This window comes from Heloderma suspectum, chromosome 4 (genome assembly GCF_057233095.1).
Source record: "Heloderma suspectum isolate Gila_16-S chromosome 4, 16-S_ref, whole genome shotgun sequence".
In the NCBI taxonomy this organism is placed as follows: Eukaryota; Metazoa; Chordata; class Lepidosauria; order Squamata; family Helodermatidae; genus Heloderma; species Heloderma suspectum.
In genome coordinates this window covers 3,950,687-3,974,036 of record NC_139461.1, presented here as the reverse complement: position 1 = coordinate 3,974,036, position 23,350 = coordinate 3,950,687, and the positions used below count along the sequence as shown (strand labels likewise).

The window sequence follows — 23,350 nt, the reverse complement described above, 5'->3', positions numbered from 1 at the left end:
TTGGCTGGGGCTCGGGCGCTGTGGCGCAGCCGGGGCCCGCGGCGGAATCGCTCTGCCACGGAGCGCGTGGCGCCTCGGCTCTGCACGCACCGGTCCGCCGGGGAGCGGCCGGCCACCTGCACCCCGGCGGCGCGCGAGCCAGGCCCCTCCGGACCGCGCCGGCCTCTCCCGGCCCTCGCTTTGCCGGCCCACCGGCCAGGCCCGCGCGGCAGCAGGTGCGCCGCGCTGGAGCTTCCAAGGACCTCGCCGGCGGCGGCCCCGCAGCTCCCCTCCCTCCCCCCGGCGACCGGCGCGCTCAGCGGCCGAGCGCAGGCGGGGAGACGCCCCCGGCCCTGTCGCAAGCGAAGCCCCCTCAGAGACCGCCTTTCCACGGCCCTCTGGCCGGCGGCGGCTGGCGACCAAGCGCCGGGGCTCTGCAGAGGGCCTGCGGGCCACCAGCTCCAAGGCCGCTCGGGGCCGGGGCCGGCCTGGCGCCGCCGAGCGAAAGCGGGGCTGGCTCACCTTGCGGGCACCCCCGCCGCCCTTCGGGCCTCCGGCGGGGCTTCCGGCCCGGCCGGCGGTGCGCTGGCGCCGTGCCGGGCCTCTCCCGTCTCCGCGCAGCGCACCGCGTCCTCTGGAGCAGGCCCCGCGAGGCAGGCGGCCTGCCGCGGGAAGGCGGGCACGTGCTTCCCCGCGCCGCGCCGCCTCCCCTGCGCGGCTCACGCGAAGCCGGCGCGCAACGCGAAGTGCCGCCCGAGGAGCCCGCGAGGCCCGACCGGGCGGGCGGGCGCTCCGCCTCAGCCCCGGGGCGCGCCTCCCGCCCCTTGCCGCCGCCTCGAGCCGAAGGAGGCGGCTGGCCGAAGCGGGGCGCTCGCGCCCGGCGCCCGTTCCCCGCGGGCGGCGGCGCGCCCCCCTCCCCGCTCCTCGGCGCGCCCAGCTGCGAGGCGGAGCGGAGGCGGGCGCTGGTCGGCCGGGGCGGTGCTGGGCTGGTCCCGCCCTGGCGGCGGCGGGCGCGGCGCGCGGAGAGCGGCCGCGAAGCCCCGAGCAGCCGCGCCGCCCTCCTCGGGCTGCAGCCGCCTGAGCGGGGATGTCGGGCGCAGCGGAGGCGGCCCCGGTGGCCGCGGCGTCGCAGGAGGAGAGCGAGGACGAGAGCGAGGTGCTGGAGGAGAGCCCGTGCGGCCGCTGGCAGAAGCGCAAGGAGCAGGTTCGCCTCGCCACGTAGGGGCCGGGGTCGCCGGGCCCCCTCCCCTGGCCGGCTCGTCTGCCCCCCGAAGGGGGGCTGGGGCAGTGCGGGAGTCTCCCCCCGCGTGGAGAGTTGGACTAGATGCCCTTCAGATGCTCACCCCGGCGGCTGCTCTCCAAGGCCGTCCCCCCGCGACACGCCGGAGCGGAGGCCGCTACTTCGCGCGCCCGCCTTTGTCCCTGCAGCCCTTCGGACTCGCCGGGCGGGCGGCTGGGTCCCGGCGGCCCCCCTCCCCTGGTCTCCCCGCGGCGGCCCCGCTGCTCCTTCCGCCGGCGCAGGCGGGGAAGGGAGGCCGCGCAGCTCGCTCCAGCCTCGGGGTCCGCTCGGCTCTGCGCCGCCTCTGCCCGGCTCGCGGCCGCACCTCGCCAGGCCGAGGCGGGGGATCGTCAGTCCCCGGGCGGGGCCCCTGCTCCGCGCAGCGCTGCCAGGGAGGCAGCCCGGCTGCAGGAGCCAAGGGCGCCCGCTGGCTGCCCCCCAGCCCAGCCCAGCCTCCGTGGATGCTGCGGAGCAGGGGAAGGTGGGGGGGCCGTGAGCGCAGAGCAGGTGGGAGTGGTGCGAGGGTGGATCGGGGCTTCTGGCAGCGCAGCACAGCGCAGGCGCCAGGCCAGGTAGGGGCCTGATTTCATAGCGAGGACGCAGGCGAGCCCCGAAGCGGCGTTAGGCCAGCGGGCGCTCATCTGGGCCAGCCCGCCAGGAGGCCCGGTCCCCCTCCCCCCCCCCGGAAAGGGAGCCTGTAGCTGCTGTCACGCCTCCCCGTCGAGCACGCCTTGGAAGCCCCGTGGCAAAGCATCTCTGGTTTCAGGGGTGGCCTGCATTTGGAAGGCCCCCTCCACAGAGCAGCCGCGAGGCTCTTTGAACAGGAATGTTTGGGTGACCCGTTGGAGTTTCTACCCAGGCAAATCCCAGCATCCATGCTGGAGCAATAGCTTTATTAGCACCGACCCCGAAACCCTAAAGCGGTGGCAAGTGTGGTGCTCCCCAGCTCTCGCCCTCCCTCTTGTCGATGGGGAGCAAGGGGAAGGGGCGGCCTCCCCCACCTGCTGTGGCAGCTGGGCCCGCCTTTTGCTCAGGGGTGCTGAGCGAGCGCTCGGTCTCCCCCGCTGCTGCTGCTTCGGTGTTGGCCTGCCCTTTCCCTCTTGCCTGCCAGCCTCTGGGGCTAGTCCGAAGCCCAGGTAGGGGGCCTGCTTCATGGGGGGGCGTGACACCCTGGGGGCAGCTAAGTGCCCAGCCTACCTGGACTGGGGAGGGGGATGAGTCCAAGCTGCTCGTGGGTACAAGAAGCCAGAAGGCCTGGGGGTGCGCACGCCAGAGCGGTCAGAGCTCTGGCCCCCGGGCCAGGTCCGGCCCCCCAGGACTTCAGCCGGCCACATGCCTTTCTCCTGGCCCCACGGTCGTTTGGTGGTCTCCTGGCTTTGGGCCATTTTCCCGACATCCGAAGAGTCACCATCAAGCTAAAATAGGCGAGGATTTTTGGCCCCTTTGCCTTCTGGCCCACCCACCCCGGAAGAGGGAGTTCCTGCGAAAGGCGGCTCCCGGGAGTTCCTCCGAAAGGGAGCTTGGGCTGAGGGAGGTTTGGCACCGCTGGCGTCCGCGTGCAGGCTGAGGCACTGCGCAGAGTCCGCGGTTGTGTGCTTGGGAAGAGGCAGAGCAGCCTGCTGGCTGATGCTGCGTGAGCCGCCCACTCTGCCTTCGCAAGCCGCCCGGCAGCCTGGCATGGCGTGCCTCTGCCCTCCACGGACCGGGGGAGCATGTGGGTCAGGGCAGGTGAGCACCCAGCCTGCCTGGCCCTGCTGCCTCACGCTCGCCTTCCCCTGGCTTAGAGAGAAGCCGGCACCCCCTCCCGCCGCAACGGTCACCCTCCGAGGGAAGGTTAGAGCAGCTGGGATTGTTTAGCTTGGAAAAAAGGAGGATCGGGGGACACGACAGTGGTGTACAAAGTTATGCCTGGTGTGGGGAAAGTGGACAGGGAGGCATTTTTCCTCCTCTCCTAGTGCTAGAACCCAGTGGGGTCCTCCCATGAAGCTGATGGGTGGGAGGTTCAGGACCACTGAAAGGAAGTCCTTCACACAGTGCGGAGTTAAACTATAGCATTCACTTCCACAAGATGGAATGATGGCCACCAATTTGGATGGCTTTAAAAGGGAGTTGGACAAATTTCTGGCGGAGAACGCTGTCAGTGGCTTCTAGTCCTGATGGGCCCGTGTTACTTCCAGTACCAAAGGCAGGATGCCTATGTACACCAGTTGTTGGGGACTGTGGTTGGGAGGGTGCTGTGACACTTGTGTCCTGCATGTGGGTTTCCCGTAGGCAGCTGGTTGGCCACTGTGTGGAGAGAATGCTGGACTAGAGGGACCCCTGATCTGATCCAGCAGGGCCCTTCTGATGCTCTTATAATAAGTCTCCTTCTCCAAGTGGTGAAAGAGTTGGCTGGGGGGGTGGGGGGGCTCATTATCCTTGGATGGCCCAAGTGATCCCCACGTGGCCCCTGGCTGGGCCTGATGGAGGGCCTTTCAGCAGATGCCAGGATGGGCCGTGGTCACTCCCACACCCCATGTGATCTCCTTGTGCCAGGGAGAAGGGTCCCCCACCCTCCTGCCAGGCAGCTGTCTTCCAACCCCCTGCCCTGTGTCTGGTGGCTGTGGTTTGGGCTCTCCTGCCTGCCAGATTCCAGATGAACATCAGGAAAAACTTCCTGACTTTCGGAGCAATACGACAATGGAACCAATGACCTAGGGAGGTGGTGGGCTCTCCCACACTGGAGGCATTCAAGAGGAGGCTGGACAGCCATCTGTCAGGGATGCTCTAACTTGGATTCCTGCATGGAGCAGGGGGTTGGACTCGATGGCCTTGTAGGCCCCTTCCAACCCTACTATTCTATGATCCTATGATTCCTTAGGTGTGCCCAGGGATGTGGGTGAGGAGGGCTTAATGCTGAGCACCAGCCCTTCTGGTGCCACAACAGCTACTCCCAGGTTTGGAGCTCTGTGTACGTGTGGCAACTGCATCATGTTTGGCACAGCCTCAGCTGATGTTTGTGACAGAACTGACGCCTGGTCACCAACCCTGCGTCCTCGCTAGCGCCGCCTCCTGCACCCCCCACCCACCAAACTGTGTGTGTGCCTCTCTTTCTGCACCCAAGAGCTTAGCCACAGGACTGTCTGGGCACAGGGATTGAGCCCCCTGTTCTGGAAGGGGTTGCCCCCTCCCAGAAGGATCAGGAGTGCTCCTGGATCCCACGCTGTTCCTGGACCTTCAGGTGGCGGCGGCAAGGTGTGCATTCACACAGTGAGGCTCAGGATGCTAGCTGCGACCCTGCCTGAATTGGTAGGACTTGGCGACAGTCCTCCATGGCTCCGTTACATCACCTTTAGATTGTTGCAGCGCGCTTTATGTGGGGCTGCCTTGAAGAGGGTTGGGAAGCGGCTTAACCAGTGTGCAGTATCAGAACCATATGATACCTGTCTTGAAAGATCTGCACTTTCTGGGTATAATTCAAGGTTTATCCTTTAAAGCCATCCTGGCTATTTAAGGGACCTGCTCCCTTGCTGAATCTTGCTGAGTATTTAGATCTGCAGGAGAGGCCTTTTTGAGGGTGCCCTTTCCTGCAGAAGCCCATTTGTCAGGCAGGCGTGAAAGGGCTTTTCCCTGTATCACTCCCAAACTGTGGAATGTGCTCCCTGAAGAACCACAATTGGTCACCGCTCCCTTGGCCTTTAGGAAGACTGTGGATCTGCATCTCTTCCATGCAGCCTTTCAAAATATGTAGTTTTTAAGATTTTAATGTTTTCACTATTTTAATTTTCTTGTTTCAAGGCTTTAAATTGTTGTACACCACCGTGATGGCTTTTTAGCAGATAAGGTGGTATATAAATGTAATAATAATGCCACTTCCACCACCACCACCACGTGTTTCCTAGAAAACCCGGCTCCTGTCAAGGGGGGCTCTCTTGCAGGGATGGCCACTGTGAGGCAGTGGTGGCAGCATTCCTTCTGCCAGCTTGAGCTGGACACGTTCATAGGTGTCGGTTGGCTGCATCGCCTCCGATCGCGCTGGCCTGTCGGCGCAAGGAGGCGCCTGCTGCCCGCTCTCCCTGCAGCCCTCCCCTCTGCAGAGCAGAGGTGGGCCAAGCCCCTCCTTCCGGTTCCAGGTCCAAGACCCTCCTTCCGGTTCCAGGTCCAAGACCTGCCGTGGGCTGCTGCACTAGTGCCGTGCCATGGTGGCATCTCCGTGATGGCTGGCTGCATGATCCAGAGCTCCGTGCATGGCTTTGCTCCTCAGCGGAATCACTCCTGCCTCCTGGAGGGTGTCCCTGCAGGCTTTCTGCTTTCTTGCAGCAAACAGCTGAAGCCCCACCCCTGTTTTCTTCCAAAAAGAAAATCCTGAATGTCAAACCCGCCCTCTGGAGCCAGTGAGAATAGCTTGCCTGGCCTGCCTCCCTTCCCATTTTCCCTCATCCCCATCTTGGCAAGGCCAGCTGAGACTCCCCCTCGGGGGCTGCTATAGCCAAGGCCAGTGGAGGAGGGGGTGCCCCATGGGCTGCTGCTGGAGGGGGCTGCAGGTCAGCCCGGGGGCAGGTTGCTGGGCTTGGGCGGTCTGTGCAGGACAGCTGCTTATCTTGCCAGAGCCCTGGGCTGGCGGCCTATCTGCGCTTCCTGCTGTCAGGCTTGCGTGGGGAGGAGCGGGAGGGCTGAGCCTGCAGTTGAGCCCGGGCAGGCCTGCCTGCCTGCCTGCCTGCCTGCCTGTGTGGTTGGCTGGCTCCCCTTTGTTCTAGAGAGGTGCTGCATCCCCCGGTTACTTCCAGGCCTGACTTTTCCCCGCTCTGGAGCAGGACTTTGCTTCCTGCCTTCCTGCATCTCAGGTGGTCCCTGCTCTAGAGGGGTAGGCAAGGGGAGGCTGTTAGGTTTCCCAGGACATCGAGGGGGGGGATGATTCACTTCTATGCCTGGGGCAGGGCCAGGGACATGGGGTTGTGTGGGGGCTCGCTGCCCTGCCATTTAGGCCTCGTGGTGGTGGTGGTGGTGGTGCTGCTACTGGTGGGGGGTCATGCCTGCTCCTTTGGTGGTGTTGCAAAAGAGAGGCTTTCAGCAGCTGCAGCTTCTCTCAGACCTGCCCCATAAATGGTGCCTAAGGCCAAGCTGACCATTAAAGACCCAGGAGCCCCCTCTTCCTGGGCAGCCACTCCCCCCGCAGCTTGGGCCTGGGTCTGGTTCACGTTCCCGCCCGAGGCCCAGGGGCTTCAACAGGCCTCGCTCTGCACAGCATCAGGCACTCGCCTCCTGGGTCTCCCCGCGTAGTTGCCATGACTGCAGCTTCCTCAGAAAGCAGCACTGGCACCCCGCCCAAGAGTGACTCGCCTCTCCTGGGCTGATCGGCCGCCCCCCCCCCCCCGCAGGCTGCCTGGGAGGAGGAGGCAATGCAGGAAAGAGACCTGGCTGAGCAACAAGGTGGCTTCCTGGGCGAGGCGAGGCGAGGGCAGGCAGGCGCCAGGAGCCCGCTGGGGCGCAGCCTCGTGTGGCCCAGGCTCTCCCTGCCCCTCGTGTTGGGGGGCACAACATTCAGCCACAACAGGGGTATGTGTGTGTGTGTGGGGGCCACGGTGCACCTGCAGCACTCTTTCTGTCTCACTGGGGTGGCTGCAGCAGCTGCGCAGGTTTTGTGGTCCTGGCCTTTGAGACCAGAGGAGGAGCGCAGATCTCCAGTGCCCCACTGATGGCAGGGAGGGTGGCCTCTACCCGCGCCCCTTTTGCCCCATAAGCAGGCTCACCTGCACAGTGCTGCTTTGCACTTGCCTTCGCAGGAATGCATTTATGAAGCTTGAACATTGTTCAAAGAAGCTAATAATACAAAGAACATTCATCAAAATACAAACTAAAACATTAAAGATGCACCATACAAACCACACACCAAAGAAATCAACAGCACTATAAAGCAAGGCAGCACTCATGCCTACAAGCAGCAGAAAACATCCAGTTAAAATCAGCTGACTGATAGCCTGAAAGCCAGCTGAAGAAGAGGTTGCCCCCCCCCACAATGCAACCAAAAAGGGGGTGAGTCAAACTCTGGGGGGGGCACCCCTGAAAAGTCCCTCTCTTGTGTGTTCCTGTTGAGTTGTGCGTGGCTGAGCTGCCTGGGTGGGTCGCTCACAGCAGCCTGCTCCATGTCTGTCCTGAAGTCTGGCCCTGCTGGATGCCCCCCCACTCCTCTCCACCGCCGTCTTCTTCCTCCTCAGGGCTGGAGCGCTGCACAGGCCTTTGTCAGACTGATGGCAAGCTCCACGCCACTGCTGCAGAGCTCCCCCCGTGTATCAGGGCACCCCTGCCTGCAGCCTTGGCTCCTCTGGCTCCCCCACCCTCTTGCCTGAAGGACCCCGTCTCCTGGAGCAGCGCCACCCCCTGCACCCTGATGCCTGGAACTGCCCCCCTTTGCTCTCTTCCTTCAACCCCCTTTGAAATCCAAAGCCTTCCCCCCCTGAAATGAAGCTGGAGAACCTGGAACTCGGCATGCTGCCTCCAATATCGGGCAGTAGGCCTCTGGACGCCAGTCGCTGGGGAGCGTGGGCGGGTGGGCGCTGCTGCACTCGTGTCCTGCTGTGGGTTTCCTGCGGGCAGTCGGTGGGCCATAGTGGGAGCAGAATGCTGCCCTACATGGGCCCTAGGCCTGATCCAGCCTCGGGCCTCCTTTTCTGCTCATGCGCGCTCCCCTTGTTGCCTCTGCCGTGGCTGAAGTGGGGTGGGGCGCTCCTCGGGGGCCTGTCTGGGCTCCACCCCGCCGCTTCCGTTTCGCCGCAAGGGGCATCTGCCTGGGCCTGGCACTACCCTGCCTGTGCTGGCTTTGTCTGCCCTGCCAACTCGCCCTTTGCTTTTCTCTTGGCCAGGTGCGCCGCCATGCCCTGGATTGCTGCTGCGGGGCCCCAGCGCCAGAGGGGGGGGGCCAGCCTGGAGCACAGGCAGCCCTCTTCCCGTGCCGGCAGACTCCCCGCCTCTCGCGGGCAGCGGAAGGTGCTCCCGCTGCTCCCCAGGCTGCGCAGGCTTCCGCGCCCAACAGCTGGGCCCTGGCCTTGCTGGATGAAACGTGCCGTGAATGTCAGTCCTGCAGTGGGCGTCATTCAGGCCACTTTGGGCCACCTAGGGTAACCTGCTGCCCCTCAGTCTCTTGGGGGCACATTCAGGAGCGCTTGGGAGGGGGTGGGGGCGGGGGTTGTTAGGGAAATATCCGAGGCCGGTTCGGTTGTCAGATGTTTATTAAAGCACATCATGGCCATGGGGGAGAGAGAAAACCTGTGTCTCCCACCCCCAAAAGAAACAGGATGCTTTCATACAGACTGAAAGTTGGAGAACACACACTGCGCATGCTCAGAAACCAATTGGCACTCAGCAACAGTCTTAGCACAGCGGCCTTCTTGTCTTTAGGGACGAGTTACTTTGGTGGGTAGGAATTTCCTGGTTTCGGGCAAGGTACAATTTTACTTTATGGTCAGACACACGCTGCTTTCGAACTGTGGTGCTGGAGAAGACTCTTACGAGTCCCCTGGACTGCAAGGAGGTCAAATCAGTCCATCCTAAAGGAAATCAACCCTGAGTGCTCATTGGAAGGACAGATAATGAAGCTGAAGCTCCAATATTTTGGCCACCTAATGCGAAGAGAAAACTCCCTGGAAAAGACCCTGATGCTGGGAAAGACTGAAGGCAAAAGGAGAAGGGGACGGCAGAGGATGAGATGGCTAGATAGCATCATGGATGCAATGAATATGAACTTGAGCACGCTCCGGGAGAGAGCGCAGGACAGGAAGGCCTGGCGTGCTCTGGTCCATGGGGTCACGAAGAGTTGGACACGACTGAACAACAACAACAGACACACACACACACACACAATCCCATCAGGCACCTCTCCTGAACCAAACTACTTACAAGGCCTAGTCAGGCCTACCTTCACAATCCCCCCTTTGAGCCTTTCAGGCTCACCATCTATGCTTGTATTATCAGTTGTTCAGTCTCTTTACCTCTTCTTTCCACATTTCTCTTTGCATCCCACTGCCCATCTGGTGCAGTTCAGCTTTACGGATAGTTTTATAGGCATTTGATACAACATTTAATCAAAGCAATGATCACGTGGAACAAAACAGTACAAACACCAATCATGCTTATTACATTGCACATCTCGCTAGGTGGCTGTTTCTGGAAGAAGTAGGTAATGGGGTTTAATCATTTTAGCCTGATTTAGTGGGATTTGGATCATCGGTGTGCCTCTATGGGCATGGACTGGCACATGGCTGCAGATGTAGCAGTCGGAAACATTTGAGTCTACTCGAATCTGGTTCACTACTTTCAGGGAAGTGTTCTTTGCTTTCAGGCAGCTGAAGATGTCGAGCAGGATGCAGGTGGGCCACATCGTGAGAACGTGTCTTTGGTGAAAGCTGAGACAACTCTTTTCACTAACAGGAGCTGGGCTGACTGCCAGGCTTATGCTCCCCTCGCCAGCAAGCGCTTGGCTCGCTACTGGTCCTTTAGAGGTGGCTATTTTGTAATCCAGAGGAGGCCAAAGTGCCAACAGTCTAAGAAGATCTCACACAATAGCGGGAAAAAGGGCAACAAGCCAGTACCACAATGGCAACCAGAGATGTTCTTCTCTTTCGGGTCCAAAATGAACCAAACTACTTACAGGGCCTAGTCAGGCCCACTTTCACACCACCTTTTTGGAATCCCAACTGGAGTGTTTGTTTATTTCTGATACTTCTATACCACGGAATATAATCCAATCACGAAGCGGTTAAAAGTCCCTAAGTAGCTAAAGCATGTCAGGAGGGTGGATTGTGTCCCTCTGTCAGGATGGTTGGGGATGGTGATCTGTTTGAGTGGCTGTAGGGATTCTTTGCCTCCCACGCCGAGGCTCGGTCACCTGCTCGGCTCTCGCTCACCCGTGCCTCTCTGGAGGAGGCGGGCCTTGTGTGAGAAGGGAGGCAGGGGCTCCCCTGTGATGGCCTCCGCCTCTGGGAGGGTCTCCTGGGCACAGTGCAGTGGTGGAGAGCTGGAGGGTAGCGGCCCATTTTGCCCCATTCTGGCAAACGGCAAAGTGTGTGTGTGGGGGGAGAGCATCTTGGGCTTCCCTTTCTGCCCCAGGGCCTTTGGGAGAGGGTGTCCTCAGGGAGTCTGCAACCAGGCCAACTCGGGGTGGCATCACACCTTGGCAAGCCCCGCTCCTTTGCTGCGGGCAGGCAGAGCTGGGCAGGAAGACGGCCGAGCACAGCTGGGTGGCTCTGCTGTCCTTGTCTGCGCTGCCTAAGAGAGTTGCAGTGTGTGGGGGGGAGACAATGGGGCTGCTTTGTGCCCCGCAACAGGAACTGGGCCACGAGGCGCCTCCGCCAGCCCGGCTCCATCTTCCCGAGTTAATGAACTGTATGCCTGCAACAGGCCTTTACCCTCCCAGGCAAGGAGGAAGGCTAGGCTGGCAGCCCTGGCAGTTGCAGAGATCGGGGCAGGGCATCCTCTGGGCCAGGGTAGAACTAGCAGGTGCTGTGGCAAACCATCCCTCTTGCTGCCACCAGTGACTGCTGTTGAGGGGATAGAACCAGGTGGTGGGCCCCGAAGGGGAGAGCAGCTGGAGGGCCCCCCCAGGGCTAGGCCCTGGCCTGAGGGCATGGGGCTCTGGCCCGGCCCCACAGCACTCATGGCAGGGCACCGTAAAGGCCCGGAAGTGTTCCTGCAGCCAGAGCGGCTGGCCCAGAGACCAAGCTAGAGCCTCCTTTCCACGCAGAGCTCAGCAGGGGGCTGTGTGTGGCCTGGGAGGGGGGGCCAGCCTGGCCCCCTCCTGTGGTTAGCTGGCAGCAAACTGGAAGCCTCCGCTCCCCTGGCAAAAGAGACAGGACGGCCCATGCCTTGCCCCGAGGGCTCTGGGCAGGAGCCGGGGCGGGGGGGTGTGCAGCCCGGGAACGCCCTTGCTGGGCCTGGCCCCTGGGGCCTCTCTGCTCCAGTGTCGTCATGTTCACCACAGTGGCTGCCTAGTGCCCCAGCGGGGAGCCTGCCAGCAGGACATGGGGAAAGGCCCCCCACCCGCCCTGACAGCCCTAGTGTTCAGAGACCCCCTGGCGCCTTTGAGCATGGGGCTCCGTGCATCCCCCACCTATCTAGTCTCCTTTAAAGACAAGTCTGCCGGACTGGCTGTGGTGACGCAGGCTTGGTTTGGGGGCGGCCCCCCTTGCGCCCCACTGAGTCCTGTGCGTCTCTGTCAGGTGAACCAGGGCAACATGCCCGGGCTCCAGAGCACGTTCTTGGCCATGGACACGGAGGAGGGCGTGGAGGTGGTGTGGAATGAGCTGCAGTTTGTGGACAAGAAGGCCTTCACGGCACACGAGGTGAGGCTGCCCACCCCCACGCCTCGGGGGGGGGTCGGGCTAAACATGGCCCCCAAAGTCTCCCTCAGCTGAGGCGCGGCAGCGCTGGACAGGGCCACTTTGAGGCTGCCCCGGAACGCAGCCCTCCCCTCTCCCTCGCCCGCCGTAGCTGCTCCATGCGCGGGCCCCCCAGCTTGCTCCCCGTCGCCGCGTCTCCCTCGGCGCACCCTGCCCCCAATCCCTGCCATGTCCCAGCAGGAGAAGATCAAGACCATGTTTGAGCAGCTGGTTGTTGTCGACCACCCGAACATCGTGAAAGTTCACAAGTACTGGCTGGACGTGAAGGAGTCCAAGGCCCAGGTGAGGGGGCCGAGGCAGAGCCCTGGCTGGGCTGGCCCAATGTGCCTTGGGGGCGGGAATGGGGCCACCCCGCCTTTGGGCACGGGGTGGGAATCTCCACGTCTGAGCGCCCGCCTGCTCTGCAGGCAGAAGACCCTGGGCTCCGGCCCGGGCAGCAGGACATCTGGCAAAGGCTCCCGGGTGGCAGCAGGCCTGGCCAGGCCCTTTAGGGAGGAGCCCCTGGGGGCTCCGAGCCAGATGGGCCCGGAGTTGGACTGGGCAGGAGGCAGCTCCGCACGGTCCCAGGGCTGCTCGCCAGGCCCGTGTGGCCCTGCCGCGGTGGCCAAGGCCCCTGAAGTGGGCTGTCCGGAAAGCAGAGGGGGAGTGGCCAGGATCCATGGGTCGAGAGGCAGGCATTCCCGGAGAAGAACAGGAGCGGCCACGCTGAAGGCAGGGGCCAAATGAAGAGATGCCTGCGGCTTGGCCCGGCTGCTTTGGGGTGCAGGCTTCTGGGCCTTGCTCCTGAAACCGTCTCCCGGGCAGGGAGGGCCATGATCCCAGGAGCGCCGCTCCCTCAGGCCCGGGGCTGCTTGGGGTCACTGTGCTGCGGAGGGGCCTGGGGCCGCAGGGGCCACGTCCCGCCTGCTCTCCTCACAGGTGGTCTTCATCACGGAGTACGTCTCCTCAGGAAGCCTCAAGCAGTTCCTGAAGAAGACCAAGAAAAACCACAAGGCAATGAATGCCCGGGTAGGAGCCCTCTCTGGCCCAGGAGGCCATCGGGCGGGGGAGGGGGCGGCTGGCCCACTGCCCCCCCGGGCCAGGCAGGTAGCGCAGCCCCCAGCCAGCTGGAGGAAGGCCTCGCTCGCATCTGGGGGCAGCAGGTACGAGGCTCTTGCTGGAGCCGGGAGAGCTGGGAAGCCACAACGGGCGTGGGAAGGGTGGTCTGCGAGTCCCTCTGGGTGGAATGGGGGGGCTAGGAGGAAGGCAGCCACATCTCCCCCTGTCCCCGATTTCCCTTCTTCGTGTCTCTTCCTGGTTGGGGCAGATGACCCCCCAGGCCGGGCTTCGCGGAATAGCGCTAAACGGATGTGGGTGTGAAGGGTGCCCCGGGGGCCTGTCTCCCGTGGGCAGCGCCACCTGCACTGATCTGGGCAGCCCCTGGCCTGCCATTTGGGTCAGCCCGGGACGTGGAATGGGCCCTCTGGAGCTTGTGGGTCTTGGGAGCCCCTCACCCAGAAAAAACGGGAAGCCCCCCCCAGGGGGGCATTCTTCCTCTCCCCCACCCCTGCTGCAGGCTGATTTGTTGGCGGGGAGGCCCAGTGCTGGGAGCAGCCCTCACGTAGCTGCCCCACGCGCTGCCTCGGAACTGACTTCCGCTCTCGCTACTCTGCCCGCCCCCAGGCTTGGAAGCGCTGGTGCACACAGATCCTCTCCGCTCTCAGGTAAGCCTTCCTTGCCCATGCCCGCTCCTCCCCGTTCCAGCCGTGCTGCCTTTTGCCTGAGCCTCCCTGAGGGGGCCGCACCCCAGTGGCTGCTCCAAAGGTGTCTCTTCCTTCTCAAGCTACCTGCACTCCTGTGACCCTCCCATCATCCATGGCAACCTCACCAGTGATACCGTCTTCATCCAGCACAATGGACTCATCAAAATCGGGTCAGGTATGGAGCAAGAGGCAGAATGTTGCACCTTGGCATACCCTTGGTTGGCCATAAGAAGCCGGGTGCTGGGTCAAACGGATGCAGGCCCCCCTCACCTGGACCCCTGCCACAGGGGCCAAGCAGACGCCTCCGGGAAGCCCAGAAGCAGGACACACAGGCCACCGACCTCTCCTGGCAGCCCCCAGCCACAGCGCGTCTTCTGCATCTGGCAGGGGCCACATTGTGCCCTCTTCATGCAAGGTCTCCGTGGGCTGCTCCTCACCCTGCCGCCCCCTTTCCAAGCCCTCTAAGCCAGTGGCCGTCATCTCATCCAGCGTCACCTACACACCCTCCCTTCCCAGAGGTGTTTGTCTGGGTGCTGATGAAAATGGGCGGCTGGGCAGGACCTGGCAGCGTTCTGTTCCTTCCACACTGTGGTCAAGACATGAATCAAACATGCTGCTAGGTCTGCCTGTGCGTCGTCCGAGTCCAGATGCCCAGCGGAGCTCCGTTCTGCCTTTTTCCATAGCGACACCTTTGGGAGGGGATTGGCTTTCCCTGTTCGTTTCTGAGAGCCACCTGCTTTTCAATAACCCCCTGCCCCCATCTCTCTACTTTGCAGTTTGGCACAGAGTCTTTGCAAAAGGTAAGCGATGCCTCTTCCGGCCCCACACTGGCTGAGCTGGCCTTCCTCAGCCTCTGTGGAAGGATTCTAAATGTGCCCAGGCCATGCCTGGGGTACAAGGAGATGCCAAAATACAAGGGCGTGCACCCCTCACCCAGCCTTATGACCCCCTGCCTAGCCAGCGTAGGGCTGTCCTGGGCTACTAGGAGTATGGACCCCCCCCCCCGAGAGGATCCTGTGTGGCCCCAGTCCATTCCTGGAGGCTGGGGGATCCCCCAGGCCTCTTCCTGCCTGAGGGCAGGTCCTTCTGGCCATCCTCGCCTGCTTTCGGTCTTGCCTCTCACAGCCATTCCACTGGAACTCCGCAGCCCCCTCCGTGCCGAGCGAGAGGAGCAACGGAACCTGCACTTCTTTCCCCCGGAGTATGGCCGTGAGTGCAGACCCCCGCCCGGGGCATGGTGGAGCGCGGACAGGACTCTTATGGGGGCAGAGCTGTGGTTAGCTCGGTGTGCTTCTGCTTGGCTTTTCAGACATGGCGGATGGGACAGCCGTGGACATCTTCTCCTTCGGGATGTGTGCACTGGAGGTAGGGAAGCAGCTGGGGCAGCTGGATGATCCAGGCATCTTTGGGATCACAGAGGGAGGCTCCCCTCCCCTCCCCTCTGCGGTGGGAGCCTCCATCCCAGAACAGGCAGTGTTGCTCCCCTGCTGCGCCTTCTGCCTGCTGGTGAAAGCCCCCCCCCCCGTGCTGGAGAGTGCTGCCCCCTCTGTCCTGCCCCAGTTGCTTCTGTTTGGCCTAGGTCCTGCTCTGCTTCTGCCCACAGATGGCAGTGCTGGAGATCCAATCCAACGGGGACACGTGTGTGACGGAAGAGGCGATTGAGCGTGCCCGGCACTCTCTGGATGACCCCATCATGCGGGTGAGAGCAGCTGCTGCTGTGGGAGGGCTCTGGGTGGCTCCGTTGCCACCTTCCTTTCCAGTTCCTCTCTCAGACCCCGCTGCCCCCAGTCTCCTGGCAGCAGTTGCCTCCAGTCGTGCCTGCCTCTCTCATTGCCCAAGCCTCAGTTTTCCAGCTGGATTTTATCTGGGCTGCTTCCCCCCCTCTGTACATACAGACACCCAGATGTTAACATCTGGATTCTTGCCCCCCGGGGTTACGGCTATCGACCTGAGGGCACCAGCCATAGCCGGCATCTGTGCAGTGGAGCTGCAAGGCAGCTAGGGGCCTGCCAGCCACCCCGCCCCTGCCCGCGGGTGACATCTGCAGGTTTTCTAGCACAGACAGATTATATTACGTCCTGGTGCCGGAATAATTTGGTGTCAAAGGTGGTCTCCTCAAAAATACCTGCTTCCTTTCCTCTCCCTCTCAGAAAACAACCAGCAGGCTGCTCCTCCAGTCCTCTGGGTATTCTGGGTAACATGGGCTGATCCAAAGGGTGGCTGGATGGAGGCAATGGGGGAGGCCAGCCCTCCTGGGGCCAGAGTTGCCGCTTTCGCCCCCAGTAGAACTGGGATCTTGCCCACAAAGGAGCCCCTTGGCTGGCCCCGGATGGCCACCTTTGCTTGGCAGAAGCTCTCCAGAGCTCCAGGCAGAGAAGTGTCTTTTTAAAAGCTTGTGGATTGTGGTTTGTTAAAGAGGCCTGTCAGGAGGTGCAGTTAAGCCAAGGAACAACAACGAACCCAAGAAACACCCGGACACCTCCGTGCGTGCGGAAGGCGTTGCAGGAAAGGGACAGCAGATGCTGGTGGTGACGTCTGTCCAAGTGACCATGTGCACCAGATCATGGCAGCGCGGGGCCTCCTCTCGGTCAGCAGCAGGCACTGCTTCTCGGCTGTGCCGCCGCTGTTTGCTTAGCTGGAGAGGCTGGGAATTCAACCTGGCCCCGGCTACCTGCAAAGTGGGTCTCCTGCCATGGAGCCGCGCCCCTCTCCAGCAAATGGTTTATGAAGAGAGGAGGCGGCTGTAGACCCAGCTAGACCCTTGGCCTTAGACTTGTGCTTGCCAAAGTGGCTTATGATCATCGCGTCCGCTCCACATGAAACAGATTGCTAAAAACCCGGGTGAATGAAATGGTTTCCACCAGACACCTCAAAGGGCATGGAGTTTGTGCCAGGCAAATGTGTCTGGGGAGGGCATCCCATAATTGGGGCACACCTGCTGAGAAAGCTCCAGCCTTGGTAACCAGCCACCTTGTCTGCAAAGCTGGGGGCACCCTGCACACAGTCGGAGAGATGAGGGTCTTGCTGTGGGGGCTGGTTGTCATGGGAGGGTCCGGCCCTTCGGATAGGTCAAAGGCAGCACTCTAACCTGCTCCAGGGAACAGACAGGAAGCCAGGGCAGGCAGGGGCCCCGCTCCGTCCCACGTGGCGAGTTTCCATTCATGCTTCGCCTGCCTCGATGCTGTTCACAGCGCTTTCTCGGGCTGCCCGCCTCTCGCGCATCACACAGCGGCCCTCTCGGCAGGCGGTTTTGCCCCTTGCGGGCATCCACTCCTCGCGAGGAGAGGGACGGTGAGGCTGTCCTTGCGTGGCTGCCTCTTAACCTCCCACCCAATGTCCCCACAGGAGTTTATCCTGGGCTGCCTCCTCCTGAACCCTGACAGGCGGCCCACAGCCCACAACCTGCTCTTCCATCGGGTCCTCTTTGAGGTCCACTCTCTGAAGCTGCTGGCAGCCCACTGCTTCATCAGCAACCAGTGTGAGTCTGGGGGGTTGGCTGGAAAGGGTGCTCCGCCCCAGAGAGGGCTGTGCTTCCTGCTCAGAGCCCCGATCCTGCCTTCATTGCAGACCTGTGGCCTGAGAATGTCGTGGAGGAGAAGACCAAGGAGCTCGACCTCAGCATCGTGATGGCGGAGATCCAGCAGGAGGGCCGCCCCCCCGTGCAGTGGAGGTGGGCAGCCTGGGCAGTGGTGGGCTGCAGGGAGAGAAGCCCTTCAGAAGCAGAGTTTGGTGGGGGTGAGCATGAGCCCCAAGGCCAGGCCGGCCCCGCTGCTTTTCAAGTACCAGGAAGGATGCCAGGGACCCTCCGCCCTCGCCCCGCAGCCAGCCGGTTTCTCTTCTGCTTCTCGGCTAGGTACTCGGAGGTCTCTTTCCTGGAGCTGGACAAGTTCCTGGAGGACGTGAGGTAAGCGTGCACAAATGCCCCTTGCTTGCCTGGCAGTGGTCTTCCCCTGCCCCAGGCTCCTCAGGGCCCACGGGATGCCAAGGACGGCGCTTTTCTGCCCTGCCCTAAAGCCCTGGAGGAGTGCTGCCCGCCCACCAGCCCCATGGTGGCCCTTGTAGTCCTGAGGTTGGGGCTGAGAGGCGGAGGCTGGAAGGTGTGGCCGCCTCTGCTGCCCCCTCCCCAGGGCAAGCCCCCCCACTGGCCATGGAGTGCCCCTGCCCCCATTCCCCATGGCTTTCCGCCTTGCTCAGGCACTGGCTGGGCTCTCCCGATGCCTGCGTGTCTCCATTTCTCTGCCAGGAATGGCATTTACCCCCTCATGAACTTTGCCACCACCCGGCCTCGCTCGCTGCCCCGCTCCACCTCCCAGCCCACAGAGGACGCCCAGAAAGCCAAGACCCCCACACCGGAGCTCTTTGATGTGGAGACGAGGAAGGTACGAGTGCCTGGAGAGAGAGGCAGGCAGCTCCCGCTGCTCTCCAGCCAGGGCCCTTCTCGGCCTCTCCAAGAGCCTCACAGCTGGGGGAGGCGGGCCCCTGGCCAGCTGGCACAGCTGCTGCCCGGCATGCACTTCTCATGGGGTGGGCGCTGGCACCCCCACCCCACAGCTCGTCTGCACCCCGAGTCCAAGTGGGCTCTGCTTCCTCCTCGCTTCTGCGCCACTGGGGTGGTTCTTGGCCTGGCCTGCTGTCCTGGGGGAACTGCGGCAGTGCCCACCTGGAATCCAGAGCCCTTCCGAGGGCACAGGGAGAAGGCGGAGGGGGAGCCCTCCGCTTGGCCGGCCCACCATGCTTCCTCCCCCACCCTGCCCCCTTGCCAGCAGCTCCTCCAAGTCCGATCTAAAGAGTTGATTGTGGTCCTGGTGAGCGGAGGGGGCGGTACAGCAAAGGCTCCGTCAAAGAAATCGGAGAGTTTCCTGGCGACTGTTAGTGGCTGCAGCCAACTGCAGCAAGGCACCAAGTCAACAGCGAAAGTGATCCAAAAGCGCCCCGTCCCCGCTTTGCTTTGTGCCAGCTCGGCCAATGCTCCAGAGAGTGCACGCAGTGGTGAGGCGTTCCGTTGAGTGCAGAGAGCCCCTGCGGCAGGAGGCACAAAATGGATGGCATCTCTGTGATCTCGGATCACTTTTGCTGTTTTTGGGCTACCGTCCCAGTGGAGCAGCAGCCCCCAGAAAGCCACATCCTTCCTCGGCCTGCCCCCACAAGCCTCCCGCCGAGATGGACAAATCGCCCTGCTACTTCCACCCCTGCTCCAGCCTTGTGGTTTCCTCCATCCCAGGAGCTGCTCACCGTTCTGGGCAGGTTGCATCTCTGGACCCCCTCCTTTTCTTCCTGCTGTGTCCCAACACACACCTCAGCCCCCACACCCAGCTGGGCTCTGAACAGGGAGGGGAGGGCTTCCCAGGTGTGCTCAGGCTGGGGAGCAGGATGGCTCAAGGCCAGCCACTGTGGAGAAGCAGGATGCCGGCCTTGCTGGCACATCTTGGCTCTGGGGGTTAGCTACACTGTGGGAGCCTGTCACAGCTGTGATCTTGCACAGGGCCAGGGAAATCTTCAGCAGAACAGCCATGGACCTTCCCCTCTGACATAGAAAGTTGCGGGGAGGACACCAGGGCAAAAGCCCCTGGGCCAATGCTGGCCCTGTCCTTGTTAACAGTTGGGGGGGGGGGGCTGTCCTGGACATGTGTGTGCTGCAGGCTCTGGATCAGGTACTTGGCCAAGGGAGGTGCACAGAGGGGCTCTCTGAGGGGCTAGCCTGTGGCTCTGGGGCCCCATAAGGGTTCGTGTCTCTTGGCTGCCGGTTTGGGGATGCTTCAGATGGCCCTAGAAGGCTGAGGGCTGCTCTAAATGGATGGATGGATGTGGGCTGAGGATGCCTCCCCCACACACACTTAGGAGTGTGTTGGCCTTTCTCCCTCCCCCAGGTGGCGCAAATGCAGTGCAGCATGGAATGGAGTGAAGAGAAGCGGCAATGGCACGTATGTAGGCCTCCGACTCCAGCAGGTCTTCTGGCCTGAGAGAGCAGTGAGCAGCTGGCCCCCCACTGGCAGGAGCTGTGTGCCGTAGGGTGGGGGCAAGATAGGGGGCAAGCCACCCTGTGGCTGGGCTGGGGAAGGGCCAAGCTGCTGTGGAGGAGTGCAGGGACCAAGCCTCCTGAGGGAGGGGGCTGTCCCAGGTCCCAGATTCGACCCCCAGCAGCATCTCCAGGTGGGACTTGGAAAGGGTCCTGCTGGGAACCTGGAGGGAGAGCCATGGCTGCAGGCCCCTACCAACTATCCTGGGCTAGAAGGACCCAGGGGCCTGGCTCCGTGTGAGGCCACTGCCCACGCCCCATCTGACCTCTGCCAGCGCTGGGCTAGAGGGACCCTCGCTCTGAGGTGCCAGGGCAGAAGGCAGCTCCGTGGGTCCCCGGTGAGTGGTGTTAGCTGGGCTCTTCTCCTGGATGGATCCCTGCCTTTGGGGAGAGGGTCTCCCCAGGTGCTCAGTGATTCTCCCTGCTGCCCCTGCCCCCCGGTCCCACAGACCTACAGGGATGCTGTTGGGGATAGGGCTGTTACAGCACCTTCCTCACTGTACGGGCGTGGGGCTGGAGGCCTCTGGGTGCCAGCCAACTGGAGCAGGAGGGGGCTGTTGTGCTCCGCCCCACTCGTGGGCTCCCCATCGGGGGCATCTGCTTTGCCACGATGGTACAGAATGCAGGGCCAGAGAGGCCTTTGGTCCAGTCCGGCACGGCACTTCTTAGGTTCCAAAGAGTGATGAGGAAATGCATTTAAAAACCCACAACATTCCAAGCAACTGGGAGCGTCAGTAATACTTGAGTGTATATTTGTTTTCACTGCACTACTTCCTTAGTGCACTGTGTGTGTTGGTTAGATTCTGGAAATAAAGGCCTTTCGCCTTCAAGCGATTCACGAAATGTTTTTAAGATGGTGACTTTGCACCCTGTGTGTGTCACAGCTCACTCTGCTCTTGGTCCTGGAGGACAAACTCCATCGCCAGCTGAGCTATGACCTGCTTCCAAGTGAGTCCCATTCTTTGCATGGCAGATGCCCCCACTGCTGATGCCCCAGCAACTGCGCGGTCTTGTCTGCTTAATAGTAGAATCAGGGTGGGGGAGGCACTTTGCTGACCTTGTGTCAGCCATCCCTCCTGGACCTTGCTGGGGGTCCTGCTCTGTATTCAACACCCACCCACCCCATCCACATCTCACCCCCACTAATCACTGGGCTTAAAGTATCACCCTATAGCATCGCCCCACCCCCCAAACCCTCCAGGCTCTTCCGTGGCTGCCCTGTCCTCAGAAGCGTCCCCTGAGGGCAGTGGAAGAATGGCTGTCCAGCCCTGTTCAGCAGTCCGCCCTCCTTCCTTCCTCTGCAGCTGACCACCCCCGGGCCCTGGCTGCTGAGCTTGTGCACTATGGATTCATCAGTCAGGTGAGCTGCTCCATCACTCGCTGTGTCATACAGGGCAGGGGCTAGTTGGGAGTAAATCCGGGGAGGGGAGGTTTGTTTTAGATGGGAGCGGCACAAGGGGATGTGGAGGGGGGCTGAGTTATTTGTAGTTGGGGGGTTGCGTTCGCCTACAGCAGTTAACGTGGTGCAGTCAAAGGCCTGCCTCCCTCTTACATGTCTCACACTGGGGAGTGGGGAGTCTCTGGAGCATGAGAAGGGTCATGTAAACCATGGCACATGCCTTACTGGTCAGAGTGGGCCCTGCATGATTCCTCAGAGTCAGGGCTGCTACCCCACTGGGTTTGCCGGAAGGAATTGGTGGGTGAGCGAGCAGAGAAGAGGCCGTGTGTGTGGTGGGGGGAAAGTTGTATCGGAACTATGGGAGCTGTGATGAGGTGCAGGGGACAGATTGAGGAGGGGAGGCACAGCAGAAGGCAGGAGAGTGGAGCAGGTTTCTGGGGTGGGGGTGTGTGCAGCTCCCTCCTAGGCCGGCAGCAGAGGGAGCCCTCCCGCCCTCCCTCATCCTGCCTGTTGCTCTCCTCTAGGATGACTGTGAGAAGTTGGCCATGTTCCTTGAAACTGCCTTCCACAAGCACCAGCCTCCTCCCTCCTGAGCCACCCGCTTCAGCAGTGGGCTCTGGGCCCGGAGGGCCACATCAAGAGGGGCAGGAGCGAGCGCTGCAGACCTGGGGGATGCTTCGGCCGCACTCCTCTGTCCACACTGGCCTGGCAGGCGAGGAAGACGAGAGGCGGGCTGCACTGCTCCCACGCACCTTGGCCTGATCATCAGCCAGAACTGGGCATGACAAGGCTAAGAGTTGGTGCTGGCCGGAGATGCGACGTCCAAAGCAGATGGATTTTTGCCAGCAGCCCCCCCGCCCAGTGCTTGCTGGAGCAGGCAGATGGGGGAAGTGTTGGCCTGAAGGAGCCTCTGCTGTGCAGCTGCCCCAGGGCGCACTGGCACGTCTTGGGAGGGAGTGACGAGGGAAAGCGCTGCTGTTCTTTGCGGGAGGGGTCTGGGCCACACCTGCCCCGTTTTGCCCCTGCCACTCTTTCACGGATTTTGGGCTCCCAGCGCCTCGCCCTTCCCAGCCGTGGGGTGGGGGAGGCGATGGAGGCGGCTGAGCTGCTGGCATGGGGACCAGGAGGAGCGAAGCACCAGGCCTTTTTCTTTCAGCGCGGCGCTGCTGCTGCTGCTTTGAGCGCACTGCTCAGGCTGCTGCTGCTCTCCGGTGTGGCCGGCTGTTGTGTTCGTCGCCTGCCTCCCGCTGCGCTTGCATGCCTTCAATGCTTTGTGCTGACTGCCAAACTCCCCCTGCTGTGCCATGTGGCCCATGCCTCGCTTTGCTGGCATCCCTGATAGCAACCAGTCCAGTTAATATATTAAAATATAGTGAGCCCCTTGGGGAACTGTGACCACTCAGTCTCTGACAGCTGTTCCCTGGGGGGATGAAGAGGGCGCTCTGTGCCAGCAATCCAAGGAGGGGCACAGAGGGGCCTCTCTGTGGGGCAGGGTCCAACGAGTCTGTGCAGGCCCGGATGGGGGGCTCCCCAGCTCGTCACCACACCAACGTCGTATCCCTCGTGTGCCCTTAGCTCCAGCTTAGCCAGCTGAACACATTTGTGGGATTAGGAAGTAGTCATAGCGTGATTTCTTTAATGGATTGTCCTCCTTGGCCTCATGCCAATTGGTGTAGTAGCGCCTTTGCAAGACAAACTGGGGGGAGGGAGGCATCAAAATCTAGGGCAGCAGGAGCCACTTGGCCAGAGGGCAACTTGGTGGATACTAATATTTTTAATCTGCCCAAGAAGCCATAAGCCCCCCTCTTCCACTTGTTATAAAATGGAACCTACAACCCATTGCTTCAGCCTTGCCATCCACATGGAGGGGCTGCTCAGCAGGAGGGAGAGGGGGCAGTAGCTGAAGCCCCTTTTGCTCCCGAAGGCCAGCTCTGCGTATATGGCAGACAGACCAATATTGCGTTCTCAACAACCAGCTCCCTCTGAGATGCCAGGAAGATAAATCCAAACACGCTCCCAAGTTGCTGTTGTCTGATGAGGCGGGTGCCCCAACCTTGTAGGAGCAAAAGGGTTCTAACTTGCTGCCCTTTTGATAGACCGAAAAGGGGTGCAGGGGCTGCTGGCAGGCAGATGGGCACAAAGCAGAAGGTGGGCGCAGAGGCAGGGACCTGGCAGTGCGGGCACCTGCCCTTCTGCCTTTTTGCAGCTGGGATTGCTCACAGGAGCTGCATAACGCTAGGCCTCTGCCTGCTGATCCACACTGGGCCATTCCCCACATCCCCTGTGAATTAGCCACAGCCACATTTCCATTGAGAGCACTGGCAGTGGTACCGCTGTGAGGGCCACCTGCTGACCCTCTTTTCCTTGGAACAAGCACCATCATTCAGCGTAGCCCATTTCTTCTTGGGAACACAGGTACAACTGCTGCTACAGCTGCATTTTGCTCAAACCCTTGGTAGTGGTTCCAAGATGCAAATTCCAACGCTCACCCATCAGGTGCATACACACAGACCAGAGGTATCTCCCAGGTGGGCACGATCCAGACAGAGGACATGGCACCTCCCT

At 61.8% G+C, this 23,350-nt stretch overlaps 1 protein-coding gene across 8 annotated transcripts; it reads left to right on the top strand.

Annotated features, from left to right (window-relative positions):
* The first annotated feature begins 978 nt into the window (after positions 1 to 978).
* On the top strand, positions 979 to 22,180 carry NRBP2 (nuclear receptor binding protein 2). 8 transcript variants are annotated; one of them, XM_084854680.1, is made up of 18 exons: positions 979 to 1,183; positions 11,449 to 11,571; positions 11,809 to 11,910; positions 12,547 to 12,636; positions 13,291 to 13,331; positions 13,451 to 13,545; positions 14,147 to 14,170; positions 14,496 to 14,579; positions 14,680 to 14,735; positions 14,974 to 15,069; positions 16,716 to 16,848; positions 16,938 to 17,040; positions 17,224 to 17,274; positions 17,614 to 17,749; positions 19,238 to 19,291; positions 20,271 to 20,334; positions 20,691 to 20,746; positions 21,310 to 22,180. In XM_084854680.1, the coding sequence occupies exons 1-18, from the start codon at positions 1,067 to 1,069 to the stop codon at positions 21,376 to 21,378; spliced, it is 1,494 nt and encodes a 497-aa protein (XP_084710806.1). In that variant the 5' UTR covers positions 979 to 1,066; the 3' UTR covers positions 21,379 to 22,180. The 8 variants fall into 8 exon arrangements, 6 of the variants coding, with proteins under 6 accessions (XP_084710806.1, XP_084710809.1, XP_084710804.1 ...); XR_014790804.1 differs by lacking the exon at positions 17,614 to 17,749; XM_084854683.1 differs by lacking the exon at positions 12,547 to 12,636.
* Positions 22,181 to 23,350: the final 1,170 nt, after the last annotated feature.

Coding starts and splice junctions, on each gene's coding strand:
- NRBP2 (XM_084854678.1), top strand. CDS start 11,251: ATGGGGAAAGGCCCCCCACCCGCCCTGACAGCCCTAGTGTTCAGAGAC. Junction 14,580..14,679: donor CTTTCCCCCGGAGTATGGCC/GTGAGTGCAGAC, acceptor TTGGCTTTTCAG/ACATGGCGGATGGGACAGCC. Junction 15,070..16,715: donor TGGATGACCCCATCATGCGG/GTGAGAGCAGCT, acceptor ATGTCCCCACAG/GAGTTTATCCTGGGCTGCCT.